Source organism: Mustela lutreola, chromosome 4 (genome assembly GCF_030435805.1).
Source record: "Mustela lutreola isolate mMusLut2 chromosome 4, mMusLut2.pri, whole genome shotgun sequence".
Lineage (NCBI taxonomy): Eukaryota > Metazoa > Chordata > Mammalia > Carnivora > Mustelidae > Mustela > Mustela lutreola.
This window is the reverse complement of record NC_081293.1, coordinates 202,112,288-202,126,247: the sequence shown is the minus strand read 5'-3', so window position 1 is coordinate 202,126,247 and position 13,960 is coordinate 202,112,288. Positions and strand designations below refer to the sequence as shown.

At 51.9% G+C, this 13,960-nt stretch overlaps 1 protein-coding gene across 3 annotated transcripts in view; it reads left to right on the top strand.

The window, feature by feature from the left end:
• Window positions 1-2,714, top strand: part of ESYT2 (extended synaptotagmin 2) — a 77,449-nt gene extending 74,735 nt beyond the window's left edge. For all 3 annotated transcript variants that reach the window (XM_059172410.1, XM_059172409.1, XM_059172411.1), the window contains one exon: window positions 88-2,714. In XM_059172410.1, coding sequence (XP_059028393.1) covers window positions 88-133 — 46 coding nt within the window. In that variant the 3' untranslated portion in view covers window positions 134-2,714. The remainder of the gene's footprint in view (window positions 1-87) is intronic.
• Window positions 2,715-13,960: the final 11,246 nt, after the last annotated feature.

Sequence of the window (13,960 nt, the reverse complement as noted above, 5' to 3'; positions counted from 1 at the left end):
TCCCACCACAGATGAGCCTGTGTGTTTCCTTCAGAGCGCTGTCCCCAGCTGACCTCAGGTCTGTCCTCCTCTCCCTGTGACCCCTAGGTACGACCTCACAGAAGATGGCACGAGACCACACGTGGTGACGTAGTCCATCTGGCGCGAGGAGCCCGCCCCGGTGTCCCCACCCACGCTGTGTGCTCAGAGCGCACCCTCCCGCTCCTGTACCAATACTGGTTTTATAATTTCACTGTATTTAGTTATATAAATCTTCATAGTTTTATAAACCATGTTGACATTGTAGGCATATTTGGCCAATATTATCATTAGCTTTTATATGTTTAATTTTCTCTAGTATTTCACCCGTTACAGTAGTGTGTAATAGGGTAGCAGTTAGTTACTGTGTCACATAAAGAGGTTTGTCCGTTTTCTGTGCCAGGAACCAGATGTATGTATGTGCTTTACTGTTGCCTTGTTTTGTACACACTGGGGTACACTATGCCGTGTAAATAGACTATTTTTTATAATCTCTACATGCTGGTTTGAATTCCGAAGAAGATGGATTAATGAAATATATTTTTTTTCTTCTAAAATGTATTAAATTCTTATGACAGATAATCACTTTGTCTTCGCAGGGTAAAGTTCTCAGTGACCAGTTTTATGGTGTTTCTTATTAAAAAGGCTGAAAGTTTAGATATTAGTATACTGCCCATCATGAATGATGAAAGTATTCAAAATACTACCAGTTTCTTAAAGATGTATCGTTGAGAGTTGAGTGCATATAAGGAAAAGTGTAGCTGAGCAACGCAGAATACGAAGAGGTTGCCATGATCCATGAATCATGGGGCGCTAGTTTGAAATTTCTTACGTAAAATGAAATGTCTTAAGTTTATTTTTAATTACTTGATACAAGTTATTCATGAAGTAGTACACAGATACACAGTTCCACTTCCTAAAATAGAACACAAGTTTTCAGTGTTTTCCCAGCCTGTGAAGACAGGCTCACGTGGTCACCATGAAGTGTGTGGGGTGGGTCTTAAGTAGGCGGGAAGTCGGTTTGAAAACCGACAGCTCATCCATCCGGCCATCGGTGCCACATCGTCCATCGGATTCCCTGCGTGAGGCCGCCGGCTGCTGGGCCGAGGACTCCGGCTTCGCGGCTGGTGATTGCAAATAACCATTTCCTGAGTCTCCTCACTTTATGCCATGACTGACCTCAGTACTGGGATATTGTTATACAGCTTTTGTTTGGGTTATTTGTTTCCTTTTGGGTTAGTATAGCATGTTCACATGCCCGAGGCTCTGCAGTCGTGTCGTTGGCTGAGCGCGTCTCTGAGAAGCGTCTGATGCAAAGGACTTCCTTCGCCATGAGAACATTCTGGAGTCGTGTACTTGGAGACCGAGGGAGTGGAACTTGGTGACCGGACCTGGAGAGCTCGTGGACTCACGGACTGCTCGTGTGACCAAAATACCAAAGTGCCTGTGGTGGGTGCTGGTGTGACTTCTGCACACTCCTGCCTCCCGGCGATTTCACGTTGGTTTTAACTGACGCGTGGAACCATGGGTTTGTTCATAATGGAGTCTGTAGTTCACGACACTTTTCACGTCATCATAAAGACTGCATAACCTCACCGTTTCCTAGTTAGTGAAACCTCACTGTCAGCCGTGTCCAATGTTCATGTACAGGAGGGAGTTTATTAATGTTTCAGTGCACACACCATCCAGGAGCACACAAATTAGCTGTGGTGATTTAGTAGCGTGGTGCAGGCAGGGAACTACTTACTAAATCTGGTTGCCTGTCCATGGTATTAGATTTGTTTTCTTCATTCAGTCTGTTGAAGGGCTTCTGGCATGATCTGTAAAAGAGAACTGCTCACTGAAATGCTTCATACCAATGCTTTTTACCAACACCCTAAACACTGGGGTTTTGCAGTCATGTGCTCACCTGTTTGGTACATATTCACCTTATGGATTTATTTTATTTAACAAAGGAGACAAAGTAAATACAATGAAAGGTGGAAAGCCAGTTAGCAGCATGACACAGGCTTGTGACCCAGGGGCTGGGGAGCCTGGACACCCTTCTGCAGGTTCCGAGGCCTCTGGCAGCAAACTGTTCTGTTCTGCTTGAAAGGAAAGGGACTATTCTAAAGACATAAAACGCTTCCCGAGGTGATTCCATCCTGTGGCAACGTGAGCATTTACCGAGAAGCTCTTCTGTCCTGTGGGGAGGGGCGAGAATGACCGTGGAGGCCAGACTCGGCACTCCAGGATCCTGGAGTGGAGAACACTGGAGTCCTCGAAATGTTCATCCCTGGTTCTTAATAATCAATTCGTCCAGGAAAAGGGAACGTTAACTTTTCTATATTGAGCCAAGCCAATGGGAGGAAAATTAAACGGATTTGAATTCTGTTAGTTTGTACATGTGGGTTGCTTATCCTGTGCCTTAAAGTATGGGAGTGTGGCAGTGGTGTTTTCAGGTTTCAGATCACAGCTGTACGCACCGCAAAGGACATTCGGCCCTAGGAGAGTTCGTGTCGCTGACACGCTTCAGCAGGAGGTCAGCCCTTCAGGAACCGTGCGACCAGCGTGTGTGTATTTACACTCTGGTCACTGCCCGCTGCGAGTGGGAAACAGAGGGGGTTTTTTAATTATTATTATAGAATGTCCTTTTTGATCAACTAATTTTACATGACAATGCATGTATTTATTCAATAAACTTTTATGTTACCTAACTTGTGATTTTTCTTTTGTCTTTTGAAGTTTTCAGTGTGGGATCAAATATTTTAAAAAGTAGGTACAGTACATTATTTATACGTTCTGTGTTTGAATTCTTTAATTTCCAAAAGAACATGAGGTCACCGATAGTAGGCCTCCTGTTCCATCTTCACTACCAAGGTGGGGCTCGACCCCACAACGCTGAGATCGAGAGTCAGAGGCGCCACCAGCCAGGCCGGCCAGGCACCCCTCTCTTGTTCCCATCTTTTGTTTTCTTTTTTCTTTTTTTAAGATTTTATTTATTTGCCAGAGACAGAGGGATCACAAATAGGCAGAGAGGCAGGCAGAGGGGGTGGGGGGAACAGGCTCCCTGCTGAACAGAGAACCCGACACGGGACTCGATCCCAGGACCCTGAGATCATGACCTGAGCCGAAGGCAGAGGCTTTAAACCCACGGAGCCCCCCAGGCGCCCATTTTGTTCCCATCTTAATTTGACTCTCCTCTGCCTGCCTTAGACTAGGGTTTTAAAAACAGCTCTTACGAAGGACAGTCACAAGTAGGAAAAATAGTCTTTGAGGGTCTTCTCAGAGCCCTTGCGAAGTGATGACACGGAGGCTGGCTGGACCAGGTGGGGAAGCACTAGGCCGGGCCCTGCCAGTGCCCGTGGCTGCTGACACCCGGCCCTTCCGTGCTGCCGGCCACTCATCAGGCACTTTTACCACAGACTGAGAATGTGGACAGGCACGGGTTTTAGGGCCAGTGCCTGTCTTAATATTTACCCTGCCTTCTGCTCGATACCGGTGACTCACCATAGTTTCCCAGTTTGTATGTGCAGTGCAGACTGCTGCTGGGCCAAGGCCCGGTGATCCAGCGTCTCTTCGTTAGCCCTCCACACCGAGAGGCCTCACGGTGTTTCTGCCCGTCTGCCGAGGAACTTGAGATGGAGACCTAGGCGGTCCCTCTGCTTCCGTCTGCCTTGCCCCCTCCCGTGCAGTCACAGGTCCCTTAGTTCTACCCTGGAATACATCTACTGCGCTGTTGTCTCGAGGCCAAGCCGCTGCCTGTCAGCTCCCTGTTGGTGCCTTGGCCTCCTGCCCCTGTCTTCTCTGAAACAGCCAAAGGGGTCTTGGAAAACACCTGTAACTCTCCTGCTGTGCGTGCTCCTAGAAGAGAAACCGAGAGCACACTAAGCTGGGAGACCCTTCCAAGCGAATTTCCTTCTACGGTGCCACTCATCCGTTCCGGAAACTTCCCCACCCCTCCTGCCCAACCCAGTGCCCCAACCTGCTCTTCGGCCGACACTGGACTGGCTACCCCCACTGCCCCTCGCTTCTCCACTTCCTCAGTGCACTTCCTCAGCCGCCCCAGACCAGTTCTCTCCCCATCGCCTCCCAGCTACACTGGAAGCTCCCGAGGGTAGAGACCACACAACTGTTCAGATCTCATTCCGCAGGCTCTGCACTGCTCTGGGCACGCGGTGAGCGGGTTGGTGCTGGCTGAGTTAGTCTCCAGCTGGACAGACCCTAGCGTTAACTTGTCTCAAGTTTCTGTCGGAGGAAAGGCACCTATCCACCGTTCTCTAAAAGAGAAAGGTACTAATGAGCATAACGAATGCCATTGCAACGAAAAGCCGACCGTGTAATTAAGAAACGTGGAGCGCAGATGTGGGAAAGGAGCCAGGAAGTCTGCCCTTTTTTGGTGTTATTCTGGAAACCCTGGGCAATACGATATGAAAAGAAAAACGGTAAGTTTTGTATGGGAGACGTCGGTTTCAAGATGTGAGATTGTCTACCTGTAAAACCTAAAGAAAGTGGGGCGCCTGGGGGGCTCCGTCGGTGAAACGTCCGCCTTTGGCTTGGGTCATGGTCCTGGGCTCCTGGGATCAAGTCCTGCATTGGGCTCTGCTCAGCGGAGGCCTGCTTCCCCCTCCCTCAGCCCCTCCCCCTGCTTGTGTGTGTGCTCGCTCGCTCCTCAAATCTTAAAAAAAAAAAAAAAAAAAAAACTAAGAAAGTAATCTGAAAACTTACTAACAAGTGTTTAACAAGGGGCCAGTTATAAAAACGTACAAATCTCTGTGTCTCATATACCGTTACTAGCTATTAGAAAACATAACGGGGGGCACCTGCCTTGCTCAGTTGGTAGAGTGTGCGACTCCTGATCTGGGGGTTGTGATTTCGAGCCCCACGTTGGGTGTGGAGATTAGGAAAGAGAAAATATACCGGGGAAGTCACTCGGTAGCCTTGCGACTCTGACAGCAGTGACAGCAGCTGAGCAGGAGAGCCTGCAGAATGGTTGTAGAGCTCCGCCAGAGGCCACATCATCAGGGAACCGTGCAACAGGAGAATCCTGTGCAACATGGCAGCTGCTTGGGCAGTGAGACCAGCCGGGGCCAAGGAGGCTGACCAAAAGGACTTGAAGGGAAGTCTGGGAAACCAGGTGCCCGTTGAGGCTGGCTTGCAGGGCAGAGCAGGCTGGGTGCTGATGACTGGCCATCCGCGTGCGAGGAAACCCGTCCAGCCCTTGGCTGGCTGGAACCGCCGGCCGGGCAGAGGCTTCAGAGGGAGCACGAGACAAAGAAGGCAGCTCCCAGAGAACAAGCCCGAGAAAGTCGCTAAACCAGAAACCGCACAATCAAGGGGCGAGGACTCGCAGTTGCCGTCTGTTATTTTCAGTGTCCAGTTCTCAACAAAAAGCCGTAAGACGTGCAGAGCAGCCGTGAAGGGGCTTCGCCGCGGGACGTGTCCCTGAGAAGACCCAGAGGCTGGACACACGTGCGCGAAGACCTCGAGTCTGCTGTTGCCACACATTCAGAGAAGTGAAGAGTCGAGGCGAGTGAGAAGAATAGAGCGCGTCCGTAGGAGAAACGGTGGAAAGGATGAACCAGCAGTTGAGTTCGTGATGAGTGAAATACAAGATCTCCCGAAGGCGTGCGACAGACCTGAGCTGCCAGAAGAAAGAACACCCTGGAGGCGGGTCAGTGCGATGTCAGGACCAGACACGGCCACGCTCACGTGACAGCGCCCCGGAGGGAGGCGGTGCAGGGCCCGAAGGACGGGACAGCCCAGCGCCTGCCAGGGAGGGACCGACCACACAGGGAGTCGGCCCCAGGCACATCGTGCTTGAGCTGGTAAGAGTCGAGGACCGTCCGAAAGCCGCCAGACAGACCGTCTCACCCGGGGCTCCTGGGTAAGGCAGCCGCTGCCTCTCCCCCGAAGCCGGAGGGTGACCGATTCAGACGCTGGAAGAAAGACTGTCAGCCAAACGTCCTGTGTCCAGCAAAAATGATGGAGAAACAGCCATTCCCAGATTAAAAAAAGAGACAAAACCTCACAAGCCCACCTACCTCCAAGAAACACTGAAGGAGTTAACGTCACTGCTCTGTGTTTGCTTTCGCTTCCTCACGATTTCTCGGCAATTTCATGTGTCTCTTGGTACGGGGGTGCTGCAGTCTGCGAGGGAGTGTGGCCAGGGATTAAGAGCGCGGCTCAGAGTCCGCCTGCCGTGTGCAGACCCCACGCCGGGGCCTGTGTGACCGAGAGCAAGTCGCAGACCGTCTCTGAGCCTCCGGCATCGGCTCCTTAGGACTCGGGTGCAGGGTGGTCTGGAAGAGAGCAGGAGACCGCAGGCGCCGAGCGCGCAGGCCAGCGCCGGGCAGGCCACCTGAGAAGCCGCCCCGAGCCCTACCCCCCTTCCAGCCAGGGCAGGGCGGCCCCTCCATGCGTCACCCCCAGGTCAGGCCTGCCCCAGCCTCGTGTGGCTCCTGCGCGCAGGACACCAACCGCGCACCTCCCAGGGCCCGGCTGCCCCCCGCCCTGCGCCACCCCGGCCTGCTGCTTCTGGCGTCTGTCGTGCGTCCGAGAGCGGGAGCCCACACCTTCCGCACGCCTTGGCCGTGGCCTCCGCAGCCCCGTGTCTGTCAGGCCTTCCCGTGAGGGCGGCTTCCAGCGGGCTCCTCCTGGCCGCGGCGAGGAGGTGCGGCCTCCTTTCTCCTCCACGGTGGGCTCGGTGTGCCGCCCCCTGCGTTCGCTGGGGTATCAACCACACGCAAACGTGTACAGACCCTAGCTGTTCCGCCCAGAATGTTCCCAGATGTTCCCAAGCGCCGCGTGCGACCAGCACTGGCGCAAAGAGTGAGCCCTCGAGCCGGCCCCGCACAGGGCTGCTCCCAGCCCGAAGCCCAGCGCGCTGACCGGCCTCAGCGACCCTGAGCTGGGCCGAGCCGAGTCCTCGCGCGGTGCGTGCTGGTGTCCCGCTTCTTCCACTTGGGGTTCTGTTGGCGAGGGGTGGGCCGGGAAGCCTTGGGGACCCGAGAACCACACACACACGGGGCGCCAGCCCGCGGTCAGCGGGGAGCCAGGCCACAGCCCGACACACAGGTGTCCTGAGGGTCCAGGCCCGTAGCACCGAGGGAGGCGCTTCTAGGACCAAGGAGGCCTCCGTCCGAGAGCCGGCGCGCTGCTCCCCAGAGCCCGCCCGGCTGCGCGGGAAAGGACTGTGTGAAGACGGACCGACGGACCAGCCCGGGGACACGGCGGCCCTCCCAGCCCACGCTCTCCTCCAACACGAGGACGGACGGGGTCGGCGGCAGGGCCACGCCTTGCAGGGGGCAGACCGCAGGCTGGCCTCGGTTTCCAGTCTTGTGAGGTCACGACACACAGCACACACTTTCCTAGAATGCACAGCCAACTGGATAAAACAGGGAAGGTCAAGCCTCCCGTGTTTTGGATCGCTTCACGGCCCCGATCTGCCGAAGTTGGATTCATCTCCGTAATGAAAGGCGAGCTGTGTTCGGCAGTTTTCTCACTAAAACGGTTCTAAAGCTGCAGCTCCCCGTTCCTTGTGTAACCTCACCTCCATGTGCTAGAGACTCGGTTCTCTCGTTGAATTCCCTTTTCCCTTTCTTACTAATATTTAATATCAAATCACCTCTCTGTCTCGGCCAAGAGGCCCTGTTACTTGCCTGTGGTTTTGCAAGCCGCCTCCTCTCACAGCTCCCACATCCGCAAAACAGAACACCAGAAGTTTCTTGGGTCTCTTTTTAATGCAACAGTTCTAACAGCACCTTGCCCAGAGAGAGAGGTGAAAGCCTCCGTCACGCGTCTCCTGCGTGTGAATGCTGGTGTCACAACCCAGCTCCACACACGGGAGAGAACAAGCAGGAAGACGCGTTCCTGCCAGGCTTTCGGGCTGCGGGCTGGAGCCCCCGCGGCTGCAGGAGGCGGGTTCAGCGCTGCTCAGACTTCGGGGTCTTTGCCTGGTGAACGCACCCAAGAGATGGTGTTTTCAGCAGACCCGTAGCCTCGTGGTCTTCGTTCTTACTTGTATCGGGGAAGCTGAGTCGGGGGGCGAGGAAGCCCAGACCTGGGGAGAACCGGCTGGTGCCTTCTGATTTCTGAGAAGAGCTGTGAAGTCCTATAAGGGGAAGTGTCCTTTCTGTGGGTGTGCTGACCATCTCCGTTTCGTCCCTGACGTGAGTGACCCCATTTTAGTTTGGTTCTACACCCTGAGCATGAGGGACTGGGCCTGGCAAAGCAGCTTTCAGGGCAGAACAGCTGGGAAGTCTGTTCATTCTTTCTGGTCAAGTGTACGACGTGGCTTTGGGGAATGTTTGTTACACACTCACATATTCCTCTTCTTTGAAAATGTAAACCTATGAAGCATCTCGTTGACTTTTTCAAAATACAAACTGAGAGCCGAAGCCTGGGAGTGCTCTGCATTCAGTGATGTTCAAACCACACACGTGCTGTGTACAAGTTAGGTGCAGGGGCGTGGGGGGGGGCAGCGTCTGTCTCCAGGGACCAAGTGTGTATGTATGTGTGTGCATGTGTGTGTGTGCACTAGTGTGTGTGTGCATATGCAAAGTGTGTGACACAGCTGTGCGTTGTGAACGCATGGCATGTGTGTTGTGTGTGCAAGTGTGTATAGTACTTGTACATGTGAGTGCACACATGTATGCCAACGTGTGTGCGTGTGAGTGCATCCACACGTGTGCAGGTGCATGAGTGTGTGTGTGTTGCGTAGGCACTTATGCACACAAGTGGCTGTACCTGTATGTGTGTGATTGTGAGTGAATGTGTGTGCATGCATGTGCAGTGCCGACATGGATGTTTGTGTGTGCTTGCTGTGTGCCTGTGTGTACATGTGTTTGCACATGTGTGTGGGTATGCGTGTGTGCGTATGTTCAGATCTTCCAGGATCATCTTCTCCAGGTGAGTCTGAGCTCAGGTTCCACTGAGAGCAGAGTCTGAGGCAAGGGTTACATGCATGTGATTTATTTGGGGAATACAGTCCTAGGGAGGGGATTGTTTTTCTTCTTTCATTCTCTGAAACAATTTGTATGAGATGGTGATCATCTGTTTCTTGAAAATCTGGTGGAACTTGCCTATAAAGTTTTCTGAGCCATTATCTTTGAATAGGGAGATCTCAATTACCCATTTGTTTTATTAAAATTTTGTATTTATGTGTCTTCAATTTCTCATCAATTTTGAAGGTTATCCATTTTATGTTTTCAAATTTATTGGGAAAATATTTCTTTTTTTTTAAGATTTTGTTTATTTATTTGACAGGGAGAAATCACAAGTAGGCAGAGGCAGGCAGAGAGAGGAAAAAGCAGACTCCCCGCTGAGCAGAGAGCCCGATGCGGGGCTCGATCCCAGGACCCTGAGATCACGACCTGAGCCGAAGGCAGAGACTTAACCCGCTGAGCTACCCAGGCGCCCGGCACCTCTATTTTTTAAGATTGTATTTACTTGAGACAGAGCGAGAGAGAGAGAGTGGGGGAGGAGAGGGTGAGGGACACACAGACTCTGTGCAGAGCAGGGAGCCCAATGCAGGCCTCGACTCATGTCCCCAGGATCATGACCTGAGCTAAAATCAAGAGCTGGACATTTGACCCTCTGAATCACCCGGGCACTTTTAATTTTTATTAAAATTTTATCAATTGTTTCTCATTTTTGTATTAATATCTGCTTGTTTCCTTTTACTCTGTTGCTCTTCTTCTAGCTTCTAGAGTTAGCATCAAACTTGTTTTCAATATTTCTTTTTTTTGTTACAGATTTTATTTACTCATTTGACACAGAGAGAGATCACAAGCAGGCAGAGAGAGGAGAGGAAGCAGGCTCCCTGCTGAGCAGAGAGCCCGCCGCCCCGGGGGGCTTGATCCCAGGATCCTGTGATCATGACCTGAACTGAAGGCAGAGACTTAACCCACTGAGCCCTCCAGACGCCCCCAATATTTCTTTTAAAAAACTAAAATGAGGGACGCCTGGGTGGCTCAGTTGGTTAAGCAGCTGCCTTGGGCTCAGGTCATGATCCCAGCGTCCTGGGATCGAGTCCCGCATCGGGCTCCTTGCTCGGCAGGGAGCCTGCTTCTCCCTCTGCCTCTGCTGCCATTCTGTCTGCCTGTGCTCGCTCTCTCTCCCTCTCTCTCTGATAAATAAATAAAATCTTTTTAAAAAATTAAAAAAAAAAACAAAAAACTAAAATGATTGGGGCACCAGGGTGTCTCAGGGGGTTAAGGGTCTGCCTTCAGCTTAGTCATAGCCCCAAGTTCCTGGGACGGAGCCCGCACCGGGCTCCCTGCTCCATGGAGAGCCTGCTTCCTCTCCCTCCGCCTCTGCCCCTGGCTTGAGCTCTCTCCCCACTCGCTCTCTCTCTCTCGCTTTGTATCTCCTCTCTTGGTCTCTCTCTCAAATATGTAAATAAAATCTTTAAAAGAAATTAAACTTATTCATGGCTACACATTTTATGCTACACTCTGTGTAGCTTTGCCTCGCAGGTTTGGGTAAGTGCTTCCATTGCCGCTCAGATCTAAGTATGTCCAAATCCACCCTGGCCTTACTCTACTCCATGGGTTACTCAGAACATTTTTCAGTGTCAAAGAATGTTTTGCCCTACATTTTCTTTTCTTTTTTTTTTTTTTAACTATATAATCCTGTCTCTCTCTGCCTGCCTCTCTGCCTACTTGTGATCTCTCTCTGTCAAATAAATAAATAAAATCTTTAAAAAAAAAAGAGAGAGAGAGAGAGAGAGAGTTGGACGGTTAATCAACTGAGCCACCGAGGAGCCAAGAACAGGTCTTAAAGGACACGAGACCCTTCTCCTTGGTGATATTGGAGATTTTTGGGACAATAGCTCCTACAACCAGGTGAGAAAGGACTTCACGCACTTGCCAGTCCTAAGGTTATGTCTTGGCAGTGGCTCCCTACAAACTGGGCCATGGGCACTGGGTTCACGAGTCTTCAGCTTGTTTTCCTGGGCACACAGTCCCTCTGACCTGTGGCAGCCAGCAGTGAGCGCGGACCTGGTTTCTGTTCTGGATGGAGCCTGCGCAGCCCTTCTGCATTCAGGACTCACTCACCTGCCCGTCCGCTGCCAGCAAACCACTGACCTCAGGACCTGCGCTCTGTGCTCCTGTTCTGTGGGGCACAGCCCGCGTGTTTTGTTTTCTCCGTTCAGTCTCACCTTTTACAGCCTTTCGGAGCAGAGGAAGTGAGTGGAACCATGCGTTCCCTACACACCATAACGTAAAGTGGCCTTTCCGTGTGTGTCTGCATGTGAGACAGCAGGTGGGCTGATGCCTTGTGCCCCCTCCGGGGCCTCGGCCCACCAGACGGCACTGTGGTCACTGCCACACACTTCAAGGACGCTTTAAAGGTTTGATGTCACACCGTTTCATGCGTCCTACAAATTTTGGAGTCGGTGGGACCTGCTAGCCATCTTAGCTCTATTTCTCGGGCCCATGAGAAGAGCTCCAGCCCTCGAATCAGGGATGTGCCCAAGGTCTCAGGGCTGGCCATGAGCCCAACGTGGCGAGAGTACAGGCAAGTCCCCACGTGCTCACAGATGCTGACGCAGGATGACGAAATCACGCAGGACGTTTCTACCCGCATGGCTATGTCGAAGTTCAGCAGAATAATTGCATTTAAACCATTCTTCTGAAGGGGCACGTCTGAGGCTTGGCTTCAGCTCAGGTCATGACCTAGGATCAAGCCCTGGTCAGCCTCTGCGTTTGGGTGGGGGAGGGGCAGAGTCTGCCCCTCCCCCCACAAGCGCACTCTCTTTCTATGAAATAATGGACAAATAAATCTTTCAAAGAAATAAATAAATCATTCTTATTAAGACGAAACGTGCTGACGACCCTTTCCTTCTGTTACTGTTTTACTAAACCGTCCGACGATCACGGGACTCTTTGGACCATCCTTTGAATTTAATTATTCAGGAACAGCCAGTAAGATAACAGTTTTGGTTTTTTTTAAAGATTTTATTTATTTATTTGACAGACAGAGAGCACAAGTCAGCAGAGAGAGGAGGAAGCAGGCTCCCCGCTGAGCAGAGAGCCCGATGTGGGACTTGATCCCAGGACCCTGAGATCATGACCTGAGCCAAAGGCAGAGGCTTAACCCACTGAGCCACCCAGGCGCCCCTACAGTTTCTTTTCTAGCTCACAAACGGACTTACAGGAAATTTTCCAAAAGAATCTGGGACAGAATATATGACATCAAGTGATTTAACAAACTAGCATTTATTTGGATAAAACCAGACTAATCTCTGAGCCTCACACAAGTGCTCTGAAAATTCGTGCTCTTGGAAAGGTGAGGAAAGGCAAGTCTCGCTGCGCGTCCAGAAAAGCAGTGACTCCTGACAGAGGGGCCAGGGCACGGCATGTTTAGTAGCCGTTGCTGGGAGATCAGACAAGCGTACATGGCAACCCCGGGACGCTCGCGGCAGCACCTTTCCCCCTGTGAACCGCACACCCTGCCTGTCTGCTTCCTCCTTCAGCCCCACAGGGACACTCACTAGGGTCATAGCTAAGCCCCGGGGACACTCATTCTTTTTTTTTTTTTTAATTTTATTTATTTATTTGACAGACAGAGATCACAAGTAGGCAGAGAGGCAGGCAGAGGGAGAGAAAGGGGAGGAAGCAGGCTCCCTGCCGAGCAGAGAGCCTGATGCGGGGCTCGATCCCAGGACCCTGAGATCATGACCTGCACCGAAGGCAGAGGCTTAACCCACTGAGCCACCCAGGTGCCCCGGGGACACTCATTCTTGATGCATTCAGTGAGTGCCTTCTGTGACTGCACGCTGTGGTGGACTCTTGTGTGGGCGCCAGCCCGGGCAGAGTTGCCCAACAATCAAACAGTACCATGGGCTCATCAATCATCAGGAATCTAATTAAAGTGCTTGATGGGATCCAGGGTGCTCTTGGTGGGGTGTGGGGGTGGGGGTGGGCAGGAGCTCTGTGTCTGGGGATCCAGCACCTGGACGGGACTTCTAAGGCAGCTCCGCAGGGTGGGGGAGGTGTATGTGCTGAGGCCGGAGGAAAGGGTTCAGGTAGGAGGAGCGAAGGGAGGGAGCTCAGACGAGTCAGAAGGGACGCAGCCCAGCCTGCGACTGGACGGGACTGGACGGGACTGGGCGCCATCCTGAGGCAAGGAGAGCTCCAAAAGCTGAGCAAAGTTTGGTGACGGTCAGGTTCTGCGGAGGAGCAAACCCTTCCAGGGACATCATTGAAAAGGAGAAGGAAGAGAGGAATTTATAGACATTTTATGGTTTTAGATTTAATGATGGTCTCTGATCCACTTTGAGTTAATTTTTCTGAATGGTGTGAGGTAGGGGTTCCTACTTTTTTCCCTTATGTGTACCCAGGAGACTCCAGCAGGTGCACATAGCAGCTGAGGTGTGGGCAGACAAAGCACAGTGCACCAGCTCTCCCCCTCCCAGGGCTTCCCGAGGCCTCACTCAGTCTGGGCGGCAGGTGTCCTGCGTGGCCCGTTGGCCCGGTTCTCAGAGGGTAGAGGGCAAGGGAGGGCCTTGAGCTTCCAATTACTTCTGCTTTTCCTTTAATTGTTCAAATACATCCACATCCCACATTCCCCAAGTTCCACTTTTACTTTTAGAGATGCTACAGTAAAAACCACAAAAAGGAAGGAAAGTGTCTGCAGCAGCCTCTTGATTAGTCATGGCCCCTCCCTCTTTCTCGGAACTGGTGACTCAGGCACTGGGTGGCGGCCTTGTCCCCTCGACCCCCAGCCCTGCACTCTGCCCCACCCTGTCCTGCAAAATGCTCCCAGCCCTCAGCACCATGTTAAAGCTCCCAGCCGGTGAGCTCCTCTTTTTAAACTAATTTTCCCAGTTTAAATATTATGATGAAAAGACAATTTTGTGTTTTCTTGTTAGAGAATATTTCTGGAAGGGTAGTCAGGAAACTGGGAACAGTGTTTTCCTTTGAATTTCAGCAACGTAACTTGTGTTATTTGCCCA